General features: G+C 44.1%; 4 protein-coding genes across 5 annotated transcripts; 2 read left to right on the top strand and 2 right to left on the bottom strand.

Moving 5' to 3' along the window:
• Window positions 1–3,140: 3,140 nt before the first annotated feature.
• On the top strand, window positions 3,141–4,913 carry LOC112903397 (protein yippee-like At4g27745). Its single transcript, XM_025972651.1, has 3 exons — window positions 3,141–3,555; window positions 3,706–3,827; window positions 4,452–4,913. Exons 1-3 carry the CDS (start codon window positions 3,387–3,389, stop codon window positions 4,677–4,679), a joined length of 519 nt encoding a protein of 172 aa, XP_025828436.1. The 5' UTR covers window positions 3,141–3,386; the 3' UTR covers window positions 4,680–4,913.
• A 145-nt stretch (window positions 4,914–5,058) lies between these two features.
• On the bottom strand, window positions 5,059–8,290 carry LOC112903792 (disease resistance protein RPM1-like). Its single transcript, XM_025972998.1, has one exon. The coding sequence runs from the start codon at window positions 6,817–6,819 to the stop codon at window positions 5,059–5,061; it is 1,761 nt and encodes a 586-aa protein (XP_025828783.1). The 5' UTR covers window positions 6,820–8,290.
• A 5-nt stretch (window positions 8,291–8,295) lies between these two features.
• LOC112903791 (probable disease resistance protein At1g59620) lies at window positions 8,296–9,250 on the bottom strand. The gene has a single exon (XM_025972997.1). It carries the CDS (start codon window positions 9,136–9,138, stop codon window positions 8,296–8,298), a length of 843 nt encoding a protein of 280 aa, XP_025828782.1. The 5' UTR covers window positions 9,139–9,250.
• Window positions 9,251–10,833: 1,583 nt separating this feature from the next.
• On the top strand, window positions 10,834–14,948 carry LOC112901994. 2 transcript variants are annotated; one of them, XM_025970883.1, is made up of 8 exons: window positions 10,834–11,055; window positions 11,222–11,343; window positions 12,336–12,447; window positions 12,556–12,605; window positions 13,089–13,182; window positions 13,274–13,335; window positions 13,413–13,611; window positions 14,177–14,948. In XM_025970883.1, exons 1-8 carry the CDS (start codon window positions 10,995–10,997, stop codon window positions 14,284–14,286), a joined length of 810 nt encoding a protein of 269 aa, XP_025826668.1. In that variant the 5' UTR covers window positions 10,834–10,994; the 3' UTR covers window positions 14,287–14,948. The 2 variants fall into 2 exon arrangements, with proteins under 2 accessions (XP_025826668.1, XP_025826669.1); XM_025970884.1 differs by having other exon boundaries at window positions 10,835–11,055; window positions 13,089–13,176.
• Window positions 14,949–15,688: the final 740 nt, after the last annotated feature.

Here is a 15,688-nt window from a genome sequence, read left to right as displayed (position 1 = left end):
ACTCTTTGGATCTTTTTTCCAAATCTTGGGATTTGGATTCAAGGCTCGAGGGCTGCAGTACACAATGTAGGAGTCCTAGTAGAATTATAGGTTAGAGTTCTAGTAGGATTTATAGAGGAATTCTGGTAGGAGTCTAATTCTTCCTTCCTTGCAAGTAACTTCCTTGAGGGTACCCTGAGATCTATTCATGACAAGCCCTCGAGCTTTTCGTAGCTGAGTACTGCAGGCTTTCGAGTACTTTTGGAGGCATATTCAAGTTCTTCCGAACTTCGGTCTTGAATGTGTCTTTTGAGAACTTTCTTGGCTGTATCGAGGCTGTGAAGTGCTCGAGCCCCGAGTAGTTTTTCAAGTCTTCTTTTATACGGGGTGCGATGGAACTCGCACTCCATATGAAGTAGCCCTTCCGAGTCTTAGGTTGAATCGAAGAATCAGGCTGAGGGTCAAAATAGTCTTGAATCTTCTGCTCTTATCTTTCAAAAATTTGAAAAATAAGCCGTCGATAACACGTGTCCTACCGCCCCCGAGCCTCGAATCCAAATCTCAAGATTTGGAAAAAAGGATCCAAAGAGTCATGGCATGCATTGTGTAAAAAATTAAGAGTTTGAATTGATGGTTAAAGTGGGTAAATTGGTTCAGAAATTCGAACATCTCTTTTTTCGGGCTAGCATCCCTGAGAAAATGGTTAAGCAAAAATCTTTCCCAAAGTAATCCAAAATTACCGCTCAAAACAAATCTTAACTTGAGATCCCATCTGTTATCGTTAGTTATTTAACCCCGTGGTAATAGAGGGGAGTCTTCACGTAAGTCTTTTTCCAAGTAATTTTGCGGCGTCCGATCCCGAGCTTATGAGCCAGGTGAGTCGTAGGAGCCACATCGAGTAGTTATTGGCACCCAGCCCCCGAGCTGAGGAGCTAGCGAGTTGTTGGAGATACGCTGAGTAGTAATCCACCCAGCCCTCGAGCCTAGAAGGTGCACTGAGCGGTCTGACGAGTTGATGTCGAAGCTTGATATGAAAAAATAATGCAGACATTATGTAGTATAATACAGAGATACCGAAATTTATTCGGTGTAAAAAAATAAACTTGTTGCATCAAGCTTTTATTTAGGCCATTTAATCTCCCAAGTAGTTAGCCTATTACGTTTAAGCACCTGATCCCTGATAGCCGTAGCCCATGGCGCAGGGAGCATGGCCGCATGCACGCGTAGGAATATAGACGTACAGAAGAGTCGAGGTTTCACGGATTAAAGCGTGTGCTACCCGGGTAAATTAGCGACCATTAAGAGAAGACAATGAATGTATAAATAAGTAGTCAGTATGCTCTGGGCATAAAGTAGTCGGCGAGAGCGCATGTTGCAGAGCATATGCCTGTAGGGTGTAGCCGCTATGAGCCCGACATAACTCAGTGTACCAAGCGCGTGGGCAACGTCCTACGAACTCGATGTACCAAGTGTGTGGGTTGTTAGTTAGCTAACCCTAAAGTAGTCAATCATGGTGTAGCTCCCGAGGGTAATTCCCGTCGAGAGGCGTACCCAAAGTAGTAGCCGATTCTTTGAAGAACAAGTCGAAAAAGATATAAGTGACTTAGCTTGATTCGTGGATGATTGTCAATGAAGCCGTAGCGGTCGTTGATGGAGCCACGACGGTTTATTGATGAAGCCGACTAGTCGGAGTGACGCCGAGTGACTCAAATGTTTGTCTATCAGCTCCGGCGTCAATGTGCTAAGGACTCGGTGTCACGATGATGACTGCATATGGTTCCCTTTCACGGTAAGGATTGGAGTAACCCTATTTAAATGTCTTTTTATAAGGTCAAAACAACTTAGTCTAAACAATTTAGCCTAGTGGTTATAAGAGTCTCGGTAGCACCTCAAGTCCTAGATTTGATTCTTTGTGGGAGCGAATTTTGTAGAATTTAATGGCGCTTTAGGTGGTAGGCGACATTCCTGTCGACAGCGAGGTGCCTGTGGTGACTTCGTCAATCTCGAGGATTTGCCGGCTCAGTCTTCAGAGATGCTCATAGAGGTAAGGTTTGCGTACGTGTGTTTATAGGGGTGAGTGTGCGTAATGTGAACCCGCTAGGTTTGTTCCCGATCTTTCGGTGAGAGGGGATGGATAACTTGATTGGTGGATGGAGACGATATTCGCGGTTCGACTACACCCTTCCAAGGATGCTGCACCTTAGCAACCGATATACCACCTCCAATGTCTGCCGTGATCTTGTGGAGCGCAACACTTGGCCACTAAGGCACTCGTCCTGCGAGCAATCGAAGAACAAGTAAGAACAAGTAGAACAAGAAACTCAATTGCAAATATGGAGATAAAAACCAATCTGAAATCACAAAGGTGGGATTCTGGATCGAGTAGAACGGATGGTCTAGCCGACACACGCGTCTACAAGCAAGTAGCAATGGCTAAACTTTTAACAAAATAAAACTCAAGTATTCTTGGCGGTGGTTAAGAGGTATAAGGATGCGGAGGACGGCCACAGGGGTGACAGTTCGTACTCCAAGCTTAGGACGCGCCTGTAATGGACTCAATTTGATACACAGTCCATTGGGCTAAAATAGGGTGACGTAGCACCGTGGGCAGAAAAAACTCTGTATTAATTCGATGATTGCGGCCGACTCCGAACAGATATGGATATGATGTAGGATCCGTTTGAAAGAAGACTTCATAAACTTTTCATGAAGTACTTGAACGTCCCAATCCGAGTCCGTATGCGACCGTAGTGACCGTCACGAGTTTGTGCCGTTCTGCAATTCGAATCCAGCCTGCGCGAATCCGTTTCCATTTCGGTCGTCTCCTTGGTTCCTAAGCAAAATAAAAGTGCACGCGTCTCCATGGTCTAAATATGATGGACATGAACTTAAAATAAACTCACCTAATGATTAAGTTGAGCATGAGTAATAGGATCAATAATAAATATTTATATCGGCGTGGATGTATGTTAGTGTTGATGTCTCGTCACTATGTGCGTGGTGAGCGTCTAAGTTGTATTAAGTAATTAAAAAACGACCTAGTCTAATCCATTGCTCGATTCCCTCTATCTTCCTTCCGGATGCTCCCTAATCCAGCAACTGATTAAATTAGACAGGCGTAATGACTAAGCACTCCCTAATTTATCCGCACCAATTCTATTCTAATCCAAACTTCTTCAGCACCGCTCCCCTTTCCGACTCGGACTCCATCCATCCCACCACGCTCAGCAGTCATCACTGTTCCTCCTCTGCTGTCCTGGCAAGGATATCCTTGTCCTGATTGCGCCAGCCTCGGGACAAATTTTTCCCCATAGATTCTTGGCACAAGAGTCAAATTTACCTCTGTTCCATCCATCTGGTTATAAATCCCGCCGTTTATATTCCAGTCGTCGGCGCCGCCTGATTTCATGCTGGTTTTGCTCTTGCTCGCCGTCTCTTTCTGCCCCCCCTCTTCGTGGCCCCTCTCACCGTGGTTTGCGTGCTGTTCCTCCTTCCTGCCTGCCTTGCCAGCTAGATTGGTTGATCCGTACCTTTCTCTGCCTGTCCCCTGCTTCCCGCTCATCGATTCAGTCGCAGGTACGTTCCGGAAAGCCGAATCCCGGGTCTGTCCTTTGTTTATTCACGGTTTTTCGTTGGCCTTCCTCTCCTGTTTTGGGGAGAAAATGGCACATTTCTGTCGCTCATGATTCGTGATGTACCATCGGTTCTTGAATTGTGAATTTGTAGATTGGTTGCGGGGAAGGGGAGGGGCGGCGATGGCGGAGCTGGTGGGGCCGCGGGTGTACAGCTGCTGCCATTGCCGGAACCACGTCTGCCTCCACGATGACATCATCTCCAAGGCCTTTCAGGTGAATGAAGAGGGGTGTTCTTGGGGATTTCAGATTTCTTCCTAACACGGGGGCCTATTTCTTCAGTAACAGTAGCGCTGGGCTGATTGTTTGTGGCATCCTATAGTAGTAGTTGTCATCAGTCAATGAGTGAAGCGTTCCCTTAATTTGTCTTTTGATGAGAACACTAGTGGTTTGGCTGCAACAGAACTGAAGAAGCTCAGCAGCAACCTAAAATCCTGTCTATTTGCTGCATTAATCCTAGGAGCACCCAAAATCACAGTTTGAACAGAGTTTCTTTAATTCTTTAGTTGCTACATTCCTAGGGACACCCAAATTCGTCTCCCTGCAGAGTTATAAGTGCAGAGATTTGTGTTACAGGATTTCAGTTAATCCAAGTTTCTCCCATTTCTAGCAGCAAGGAAGGCAATATGTAAATCCAAGTTTTGTCCAAGTTTCAGTTATGGTGATCTGTTAGCAAAGCTTACATACCTGAATGGGTGTTGACATGAGTCTAGTTGATTGTAGAGAAAACAGCTGCAATTCATTTAGATGCAGAACAAGTTGTAGTTTGATATAGCTTGGATTTTTGGTCTGTGTTTGGAGGATGATACTGTCTCTCCCTTGCTCTTCTGACTGTTATAGGGAAGGAATGGCCGTGCATTTCTGTTTTCTCATGCCATGAACATAGCTGTGGGGCCTAAGGAGGATAGGCAACTCATGACAGGGCTTCACACGGTTGCTGATATCTACTGCCATGATTGCCGTGAAGTACTGGGTTGGAAATACGAAAGAGCTTACGAGGAGTCGCAGAGATACAAGGAAGGGAAGTTCATATTCGAGAAAGCAAAGATTGTTAAAGAAAATTGGTAGTGATTAATGATTTTGCTATCAAAAGTTAATTGTGAAAGGTGTGGTCAATGTCTTTGTACATAGCTCAATAGTTTTCGGCTGTCGCATGTAGGTTCCAATATCTGGGTGGCATGATTGTGTTCATGCCATTTGTAATCTGCACCCGTTGCTGCTCATTTCTGTAAAGAAGACAGATGTGTGCTTATTTGTTTGGTAATCGATGTCATTCATAAATGAGTGACTTGTTCTTTGTTATTCTTCCAGTTGTTATCCATCAGAATTATGCTAATTGCATACTATAACTAGCCACACATTTAATAAAACAAAGTCCTAGTGTAAATATATCAGCCTGCCTTAGTTGTGTCTTTTTGCATTCAAATTTACAGTTGCTGAGAAATCATCATGCACTTGACGAATGATGTTCTTCAATCCGTAGTTTCCTTCTCTTCTTGTTTGTATGATTGATATCCTCTTTACTAGCATGTTTTTCCATATTCTTGTTTTCAGAATGTTCTCTCTTGTTTCTCTCCTCTAAGTTCAAGTCCACACCACGTTTTTCGATATTCATCCTAGGATGGTTAGGATGATACCTCACAGTAGTAGAAATTGCATGTTCAACATGCTTGATATCATATGCACTTGCGCCATAACATAAAACTTGGATGTTGATTTGCTTGAGAGATTTAAGGTGCTCGATGCCAAATTGCTGACTGTATGCTTTTGCTCTGATTACATGGACTGTTGTGTATAGCCTCTCCAGCTTTGGCAAAGCTGCTGGTTCAAACATCAAGCAAGTTCCTTCACAACTGAAGAGGAGCTCTTTCAAGTATGGGAATCCTACTCCATGAATAACAATCGTATCATCTTTCTGGGGTGACTTCAACCATAAGTCGAGATAAAGTAAAGAAGGCAACTCTCTGAGTATTAGTATCTCTTCATCTGTTAGTTCTGCAATGTTAATGTTTAAATCAATGAGGTTGCAGAGTGGTGCCATCCACCTTGGTACTCTTGGGAGGAAGTAATATGCTGACAGTCGGAACTTCTGAAGGCGATTGGGTGGTGGTGACCAAGAATCCAGGAATTCAAGGGAACTTAAGTTTCGACTGCAGATTGCAAAGGATTGAAGGTTGCTTGTGCCCAGTTTTCCTAGAGTTGTCATCATAGCCTCTTGGTGCTTCACATTTCCAGAAGTAAAATCTGTCCAATTGATTGCAAGTTCCATCAAACTTTTCAGATTACCAAGTTCTTGTACTGCACTTGCTGAACTGCGACAAATGTCGAGACCTGATATGGCTCTTAGGGATGTCATGCTCCCAATACCATCTGGTACCTTTAGTTTTCCCCATGCGTAGCCACCACTGAGTATATACTTCACTTGGTCAAGCCCAGTTATTGTTCCAGGTAACTCTTCTATATTTGTATCTCTTATGTCTAATGTTTCCAAAGTTTGCAGGTCTCCTATTTCCGGTGGGAGGTTTGAAATCCATGTCCTCCGAAGGCTCAAATATTTCAACTGAAACAAATTGCTGATCTCTTTCAGACTATTTTCACTGAATCCCTGGCATCCCTCAAGATTTAATACTCGCAGGACTCTAAACTCGGATAAAGGAGGTAAAAGGGTAGCCTGAACAAATGAGGTTAGTGTTCTAACATGATATAAGTTCATTCCCCCTTGTATTTTGGGAATCTCTGAATCACACTGGATAGATACTCGGCGAACATTGCCTTGTACAAATGAGGTTGGAACTGGATGACCACCAATCAAAGTGACAAAATTATCTTCAATTGCCTTTGATACTATAAGCTCAAGCATAACATCATGAACCCGGCAAGCATGGGCCCTACCATCACTTTTTATATCCATTGGTTGGACCATGCTTCTATTGATGAGTTCATTGAAGTAGCCTTCTGCAACATCCTCCAAACTTAGACATCTTTCTACACCAACAAATCCTTCTGCAATCCATTGCTGAATCAGACTATCCCTGTCAATCTTGAAGTCCTCAGGATATAGACTGAGGTACAGCAAACATATTTTCAGGTGGTAGGGAAGGTCATAGTAGCTGAGGGAAAGTATTTGCTTCATGCCTTCTAGATCAGGATTCTTTTCTAAAGCAGAACCAATAGAGATCAGCAATTTCTCCCACTGTTCCTTCAACATGACAGGCTTGCTAGCTAACAAACTAGAAATGCTGATTATTGCTAATGGCGAGCCACAACATTTCTTCAGGATCTGATTAGAAACTTCCTTTAATTGGGGAGGGCAACCTTCCTTGTCACCAAATATTCTCTTGAAAAATAGGACCTTTGAATCAGATTCACTAAGTGGTTCAATTCTGTATATACGATCATCAGGGTCAGAGCAACATGACTTTGCTACCGACTCAATTCGTGTTGTTAGTAGGAGCCTGCTGTTGTGGTTATTCAGAGGTATAGCACATCTCACTTTTTCCCATGCTGATTTGGTCCAAACATCATCTATTATAATGAGGTACCTATTTGAAACATTGAGCAAGATTTAGATAACAGATGATGGAGCTAACTTCTTTAGAGCAGTGAATAACCAGCAGACAGTAACCAATCCAATTCGGGTTGTTTCTTTGTTCAATATATTTATTGTCACTTAGAAATTGAGCTTGAATCTTTCAAATTACCTAGGGGATTAATGCTCAGTATATTAATAGTATCAATCTGAGTGGAAAAGCATTCCTATGTATAACTGTCTACATTCTTTGGTGATCTTGTCAAAAATAATGTGCCGTGATTAACAGTCCGTTGCTAACATTCCTATCCTAATAGTCCATTGTTAAGTAAGTTTCAATAGATGAATAGCCCATATTGTAAGCTATGAAAATACAATTGCAGTTGTTCTACAATCCTAATATATATGGCTAAAGGTACAACTGTACTTGCCAAGGTTTTAAATAGTTATTTTTGTGACTTCGAGGAACAGTCACAGAAAAGTTGCAAGAGCGAAGAGCTATTGCCGGAGCTATCCTTCATTGTATTTTAGTATTAACAAATGTAATATATATTTTTCCAAATATAATTCATATTTGGAAAAACAATAATATTAAGATAGAGTACCTGAAGTTCCAAATAAATATGTATGATATAATAAAACTAGAAGTTATAATGCTATCAAAAAAATTAACTTAATTAGTAAGACATATTTGTTTGAATATTAAAAAAGAACGAGATATGGTGCCTTGCTAGATTTTCTCATAATTCAAGTTTACAAGGAATATTGGCTATACAAGGGTTCTCTGATCTTCTCTAGAATAATAGATAAATCTTAGGATTTTATCATTGTTCTCAATTTTTTCGATTTTAGAATTATTACAAAAGGTCATGTTGATATGTCCAAATGTTTAGTTCACAAGAACCAGATTTGCATTAGTCCAGCTCGTTTAGGTTCTAAGCTACATAGTATTCTTGATGCTCTAAAAAGTCATGCTACATCAAGGTGTCATGAGACTTTGACGAGAACTTGAAATGAGCTACATCTATTTTTTTTTCAAACTGCACAGCCAGGTCTTATATTCTCTGACACCATATCTAGCTTGCATCAGAGCTTAAACTGATAAGAACAGCGTAGGTAGACACGAGTTATTAATAAAAAAAAGACTTGACATGCTTACCTTCTATTAATCAAGCATTCCCTCAGCTTGCGGATGAGTTGGCCTTCCTCCCATGAGTCCACACAGTCAGCCCCACCTTGCGCCACCTGCGAGAGCAAGTCCTTCAAGAGCTTCTTCATGTCCAGCTTCTGCGACACCGGCGCGAACGCACGGCAGCCGAACTGCCCCCCAACCCTCCGGAACACCTCCATGGCGAGGGTCGTCTTGCCGAGACCGCCGGGCCCGACGATCGAGAGCACCTTGAGGGTGGCCGTGGCTCCACCCATCACCCACTCCACGATGTCCACCATGGGGCCGCCGACGCCGACCAAATCCGGCGTATCGGCGTAGAGGGCGTTGATCCGGGGATCGGCGACCGTATGGTCCCCTGACAGAACATAGATGTCCTCGCCGTACTTGTACCTCGACCGCCGCTCACTCACCTCGGCAGCGCGAGCCTTGAGGCCCTTGAGCTCGTTGGCGAGGCGGAGGCGCGTCCACGCCGCGCTCGCGAGCCGCGCCACGCGGCTCACGAACCCTTGGAGGGTACCCGACCCATGGTTGTTAGGAGGAGCGGCGACGCCATGGGCGGCATCGACGCGGTGCATGAACTCGTCCACGGCGTCCTCGACGTCGTAGGCCAGCTCCCTCACCTCCCTGACCCAGGCCCTGGCCTGCGCGTCCGGGTCGGGCGCCGCGGAGAGCCGCTCGAGGAAGGCGTGCATGCTCCCGAGCTCGGCGCGAAGGAAGAGGGCGTCTGCCCTCGCGCCGGCCATCAGCTCGTACCTGGGCATGATGATGGAGTTGAGCTTCGCCGCCAGGGAGGCCATGGCGCCGGCGGCCACTGACGCACGCTCCATGGCCAAGGATGGTGCGCCGCCGTCAGGGAGGAAGAAAGGGATCGCCGATGGATACGGTGCTTTGTGTTGGAAAGTGTACTGCAGACATGGGCCTGGACTAGCTCATTTTATAGCCGGGGTCTGGACCTGCCGCCGTGAAGACTGGGCTCCATGGTCTTTAGTCTTCAGCACACAGTCGAGTCATGGCTTCCAAGTCTAGTGTATCAGTCAGCCTGATGTTGCAAGCAAGCAGACAAGGACCGTGCGCGCGTGGTGTGAGGACCGTCCGATGGAGGAAAACCTCGGAGATCAGACGGTCGTCCCGGGACGTGGCGTCTCTTTTCTCGATCGAGGCTCCGGCGTGTCAGCTCCGCCGTGCCGCGCTGCATTTAAGACTGCACACAGTGATCTTGCAACAACTAGGTCCTAGTAACAACCAACAACTTCTAGAATCTTTCGGTTATGACGACCTTTGTTTGTTCCTATATATGTTTATGAACATACTTACATAGGCGGTCATTTGACTGTCCAACGTAGATTTTGTCGACTTAGCTACCAACTTAGGTTAGTCTTAGTACATAATTTTATGGTATAATTATCAAAATTGAGAACTTAATAATCGAACTGGAGGAATGTTACGGGGATGGAATTTATCTCTCATCTTATAAAACTCTCTCTCTTCTTGTAATGATTCTGCTTTATCAGCAAATTTGCTGATATAACATATAATTTAATGCTCATGAAACTCTTATAAAACCCTCTATTGTGACCGGCCTTACAAGACGTAGAAAGGATGGTTTATAGTATACCATGCTATTTTACCTCATCTCTCATACAATGTCGCCTTATTTCTTCTTCCTCCATCTTTCTTCTGCCTCGAGCGCAAAGGAAATACTAGTTCAAAAAAGATAATGTAGTCCGGTTCGTAACCTCTTTAGTTCTGGACGTAGGAACCGAGACTACGGATTCGTAGTCCCGATTCCGAACCACTCTCGTCCTAACCCAAGCGCAAAGGCTTGATGTCACCGGAGATGGAATAGGACGGTAGGGATGTCTTCGAAGTCGTTGGGTAGGAGATCGAGTGGAATAGCACGTAGTCATGCTTCCAAGTTCCAAGTCTAGTGTATCGGTCAGCCTGCGACAAGGAAATCGATGTTACAACTTACAAGCAGACAAGGGCCGTGCGCACGAGGCGTATGTAATAAGGACCGTCCGATCGGAAAAACCTCCGCAATCAGACGGTCGTCCGCCGGCGCATGCCGCATGGTCGTCTCTGGCAGTTCGGCGTGTCAGCTCCGCCGTCGAGGTGAGCTGTCAAAGTTAGTTGACGGTTAGAATGAGGGCCCTGTGCATCCAGAGAATGCATGCACAGTGATCTTGTAACAACCCAACTGCAGGTCTTTCTAGAATCTTTTGTGCAATGACCATCAGACCATGCACGACAGTCCAAGTACCGTACCATCAGGGAGACTGGGGAGATTATTGTGCCGTTGCATTTTCATGTGAGGACCCTTTTTTCTTCTTCTTTTGGGATGCTGAAAAAGCTTCATTTACTGAAGTAATAAAAGGCCCTCGGCCTCTAGTAAATGAAGCTTTCCATCAGGCCATCGGAAAAAGGCCCTCTCGACGCCACTGGGCCGAAGCCCACCTGTCCACTTCTCCCTCCGCGCAGCCCAACCATTTCCGGCGCGGTTCACCGAGGCCCGGCCCACTTCCACGCGTCTCCGCGGCGCCTGCGCCTCCCCCTCTCACACGCCGCGCCTCGCAGGGCCGCCGCCGCCGCATCGCGTCCCGGCCGCGCCGCCCGCTTAGCGCGTGGCTCCCTTCCTCCCTTCCTTCCCTGCACCCCCTCGCGGAGGCCGCCTGTCCGTTCGAAGATGCTGGGGTTCTCGACCGGCCAGCTGCTGGTCATCCTCGGGGCCTGCTCCGTCATGATGAGTAAGTGATCCGCCCTCCGCCACCGCAGCTTATTCTGCCTCCGGCCAGTCGGCGGCAAATGCCGCTGAAGGATTAACCGTTGAGTAAATGGTTCATTTTGGGGGCGGATTGGCAAGTTTCGGGAACTGATCTTCCGGTCTGATCCGATTCCTTCGCTCTTGTTCAGAGCCCAGCGACATGGTGAAGATTGCCAGGACGGCTGGGAGGATGACCGGGAGGGCGGTCGGGCGGCTCATTGTGGCGCGCCGGCAGCTGGACGAGATCCTGGGGCAGTCTGCAGCTACCCAGGTATCTTTTGACTACACCCCCATTCAAGAGTAGGCTGTGAGTTCGTATTGAGGAGATGGTGAATTTCAGCGAGGTTAACTGACCTTGGGGGATAAGTGTTCCTTTGCCACTCTGGGACGCTACTGAATTTTAAGCTGAAATGGGAAATTGATGCTTTGTATCCATTTATTTAAGTTTGCTGAGTGACTGGCAAGTGGCAATGGAAGATACCGTTAGGTGAAATACTTGTGTTTTGTCCGAGAAAGGAAGGATCACTTACTCCGCCACATTGTTGAAAGCTCTTTCATATCCACCTTGTTTAACGGTTGATTCCATTTTTTTTCAATGATGTAATGAGGTTCTGGGTGTACAGAAGATTAGAAGGTTATCCAGGATGGGCTCCCTTCATGAGAATAGCATTCTGGTTTCTTGAAACAACTTGGTTGATCATCGCTTGTTAGTACCTTTGCCATACCCTGATAGAATTAGGCATTATGCTCATGGGCCTGCAGTCACACAGTGCCACAAGATGGGTGACAAACCTGTATAGAACAATACAAGGAATGGGTGCCCCTATCTATTACTTTAGTTTCACTAGTTAGAGTTGCATAATTGGGCCAGTTAGGATGTATGGCCAAATTTAGGTGCGCAGCTGAGCAAACGCCATTGCCAAATTCAGAACCTTGAATTGTCTATCCTCATTTTCACATAATTTTATTTGTACAGAAATTTCAATATTTCTGGATGGTAAAGGAAACTCACAACTAGCTGTTAACACACCTGAGGCTAACCAATTGCATGTTGCTTTGCTATTCATTTTGACAAATAATGCTCTTGCTGTTACCTATATTGTTAGTTAAACGCTCACTCCTTTGTAATTGTGATCAAAATTTCAACAGCTGCGATGTTTATGGATGTTTTACATGCTTATACTTTGTGAAGTTCAATATACGTGTAAAGCCCATGTGATAGGAGTTGTCGTTATGCATCATTAATATCTCTCTTTTATTCAGGTTCATAAGGAGCTTAAAGATGCGATGACCCAGCTGGACTCAATTCGTTATGAAGTTCAGAACCTGTCTAGATTAACTCCTGGCCACTTCAACATGAGACAGCAGAACACTGGTAATTATAACCTTGCTTTGTAATAAGGTCGCATTTTCTGTGGTTTCTATTTCCTAGTGCATTATTTAACTTCAAAAGCATCGGCTAAGTATTTACTCATTGGAGCAGGCATGGCTGAAGCAGGGAAATCTGATGCCTCTGATGTTTCTGTAACTGAGGTATGATGGTTCTGTAAATTGTGTTGTCTGGTTTGGATTTGAATAGATTGAAAGCGGTTTGAGCTTGCTAAAAGTTCATTAATTGTTCTCATTTCTAAATAGTGTGCTATACTGTTTTAGCAGACAGGAGATAGCAGCCTGCTGTGTCTACTCGTGGATAGTCTGTACCACTGCTTCAGTACAAATTTAGGTTGATATGATCCCATTTTTTGCGTATTATAGCCCTGTTCCATTTTGAGTCCTTACTCCAAGGCTTAGGACATGCACGTCATGAAGAAATTATTGCATTGTTTTGGTTTAATTATGAGTTTGCTTAATGTTTTACAGTAAATAGAGCTTAGCATACCATGGCCACTACATACTGAAAATTTTTCATGCAATGCTTCCACTATGGTATTTAGAACATTGATTCGTTCTGCTCAATATTTCTGTTTTCTTCTGTGTTAAAAAATGTACTCAACATAATTTATAATGACTATGCAGCCAGAAGAATTTCGTCATGAAATTCGGAGTATAATTCGTGAAGAAATGGAAAGCTTCTGTAGAATGCGTGATTCCACTAAAAACTTTGGTAACTGTAATGTCTTTCTATAATTAAATATCAGTGTTATTTTTTTTCCGAACTGTTTGCCAGTACTTGACTAATTGGATCTTCACAAATATTTCAGCAAGCACAACTGAAGCTAGAAAAATTGATGTGGCTGATGACCATATGCCACTGAAATCCAAGGTGTGACTATATAATTTTATTTTCTATGCAAGGTGTGATTATTTTTTATGAAATTCACCGCTTGTTTGCTCCTGTAGGACATGAAAATGGCTGGTACAGGATTGACAAATCTACACAGCCAAGCAATGACGTATGCAAGGCTATCTGAAGCCCCAAGACTTAAGGCAGACTCTTCCTTGAGTGGGAACTATCAAGAACAACTCAAGGAAAACAATGGGTTGCTAAATGTACTGCCAATATCAGCTGAAAGTGCTGGATTACTTCCAAACCGCTCAGGTATATAGCCAATCATGCATGTCTTAAATCTTAACTCTGAAGAGTTCAGATTTTACTAGAAATACTGGAATGCTGTGATGTGGAGAGGTGGACAGGATTATCATGTGCTTGTAGTGGATATATAGTAGAAAATATTGTTCATAACTTCTATGTTCTAATCTTTTCCTTTTGGTAATGCTACTCACTGTATGTGTTAGTTTCTTCAATGAATGCTAAACTAGCTTGGTGCATTAAAATTTTCATTAACCCTACTCGGTGGAATGTCTTGTTTTTCTTTTCCAGTTATCTTTCATATGCGTTTCTATTAATATTTGTGCCAATGTATAATAAATCTAGTCTATCAAAATTGTATGTAAGATCGTGACCAGAAGTATTTATATCAGTGATAGTCTTCAGTAGGTTGAATATATAACTAAAGTTCTGCAGAAATACACCGGGACTTTCCTAGTTGCCCTTTAATTTTTATATCGCATCACATTATCTTATTGAAATTATTAAGACACTGCAAAAACTTCAGATCAGTACATACCCAATTCCATCTCACTTTTTTTTTTAATCTTCGCAGGTGGACCAACAGGCTCAGACCTAGTGCTTGAAGCTGTGCTTGAAGCAGAGGTTGCTGAGAATGCCAAATTTTTCGTCTCGCAGCCTCATGATCAATTGCCTAAGGAGTGATGCTGATGATGTGCTTGAATAGGAAGTTGCAAACAGCACCAAACTCTTCTACACTCGTGTACTGTGTAAAACTTAGTTGAGATGGTGGAACATTGAGTTGTTGACCAGTATAGATGGTTCAATACTCTAATGTTAGATCAAACCAGAAGGCCCTGCTTCAGAAACTGAGCAACCGTGAACCCTTCTTGTTCAGCTCGAAGGCTGTCTTGGACGGTTACTGAAGTTTTCAGGCGTTCGACAGGACTGTGCAAATCAGTATAGTTGCTGCGCTGAAGTGGATGGACTGGAATGCTTTGGCTTCACTTGCAGCTCTTTTCTGCTGTCATTGTAGATATAGTTCCTTGGTGTTTTGCTGTAGCGATTCTTCTTTGTTTGATTGCTTTAGCAATTGCCTAATAGTTGATCTGGCAGCATATTGCCTAATAGTAGGGTTATCTGATGTTATGTATCAGTAGTTTGGAATTTATTAGTCCTGTTTAAAAATAATTTACACTATTTGGCGGCTAATTATTCGGTGCCATAATACTAGCAATACTGTTCTTGGTTGCTTGTTGCTTCTGTCATTATTGTGTATGTGAACAGAAGTTGCCACTGCAATAGTGGTTTACTAGTTGTATACTTGTATTTTGATAATGGAACTGAATTTGTCTGATACCATATTATTTCAGATGACCAAAATTTGGTTACACTGGTAAATACATCATCTTGTGTCTTGTGTTTCACTGTATTTTGATAGTGGAACATAGTTGTTTGATTTCAAGTTCTTGCAGTTGACCGCCGGCGCCAGTGTCAAATCAAACGCCCCGCTTGTTCAAAATGCTTAGTTACGGCCAATCTGGGCAGCAGCACTTGTGTGGAACATAATTATCTAAGCAGAAGGCGTCGTTGCAGTTCTTAATGCCGTGGGCTGCGCAAACATCTTGGCAATAAGCTTTACCACATTTTCTTGTTAGTGGAGCCTTGAAGCAGGGCCAGCGGCCGTATCCGGACCGTTGGTGGCGGCTGCGGCGGGCGCCGGCCGCAGGCGGAGCCGATACCTGCACACATGCAACCAATGTCAACCCAGTGCAAACCAAACAAATTTTCGGTAATAACTGCTGCACGCGATTACAGACACCGTTCTACTAAATCTGATTCAGTAATACGGTAACTTGGTTCAGTAATTTCTCGTCGGGTTAAGCCAACACAAAGTAAATACAAAGTAGATAATGGTATGTATGTATGTATGTATACAGTTTCCAGCTTGGCAGGACGACGAGGTGCAGGACATGATCGCCGGGACCAAGAACAGAGCAGCCGTCAAGTACACGAGCCTCCTCGCCGTACTCATCCTAACTAGTAGCGCCGCCATGAGGAAGAGGCCCGGGACAACTCGACCTTTCCTTGCTGTGTGTTGCGAGGA

The sequence above is a fragment of the Panicum hallii genome, chromosome 8 (genome assembly GCF_002211085.1).
Source record: "Panicum hallii strain FIL2 chromosome 8, PHallii_v3.1, whole genome shotgun sequence".
Lineage (NCBI taxonomy): Eukaryota > Viridiplantae > Streptophyta > Magnoliopsida > Poales > Poaceae > Panicum > Panicum hallii.
Note: the sequence above shows the minus strand (reverse complement) of the source record. Positions and strands in the feature narration are given on the sequence as shown.

Bases quoted from the DNA above. Each gene is read 5' to 3' on its own strand.
- LOC112903792 (XM_025972998.1), bottom strand. From the start codon at position 6,819: ATGTTGAAGGAACAGTGGGAGAAATTGCTGATCTCTATTGGTTCTGCT.
- LOC112903791 (XM_025972997.1), bottom strand. From the start codon at position 9,138: ATGGAGCGTGCGTCAGTGGCCGCCGGCGCCATGGCCTCCCTGGCGGCG.
- LOC112903397 (XM_025972651.1), top strand. From the start codon at position 3,387: ATGCTGGTTTTGCTCTTGCTCGCCGTCTCTTTCTGCCCCCCCTCTTCG. The intron at 3,556-3,705 runs GTACGTTCCGGA...GTGAATTTGTAG, and splicing joins GCTCATCGATTCAGTCGCAG to ATTGGTTGCGGGGAAGGGGA. The intron at 3,828-4,451 runs GTGAATGAAGAG...TGACTGTTATAG, and splicing joins TCATCTCCAAGGCCTTTCAG to GGAAGGAATGGCCGTGCATT.
- LOC112901994 (XM_025970883.1), top strand. From the start codon at position 10,995: ATGCTGGGGTTCTCGACCGGCCAGCTGCTGGTCATCCTCGGGGCCTGC. The intron at 13,183-13,273 runs GTAATGTCTTTC...CAAATATTTCAG, and splicing joins CACTAAAAACTTTGGTAACT to CAAGCACAACTGAAGCTAGA. The intron at 13,612-14,176 runs GTATATAGCCAA...TAATCTTCGCAG, and splicing joins ATTACTTCCAAACCGCTCAG to GTGGACCAACAGGCTCAGAC.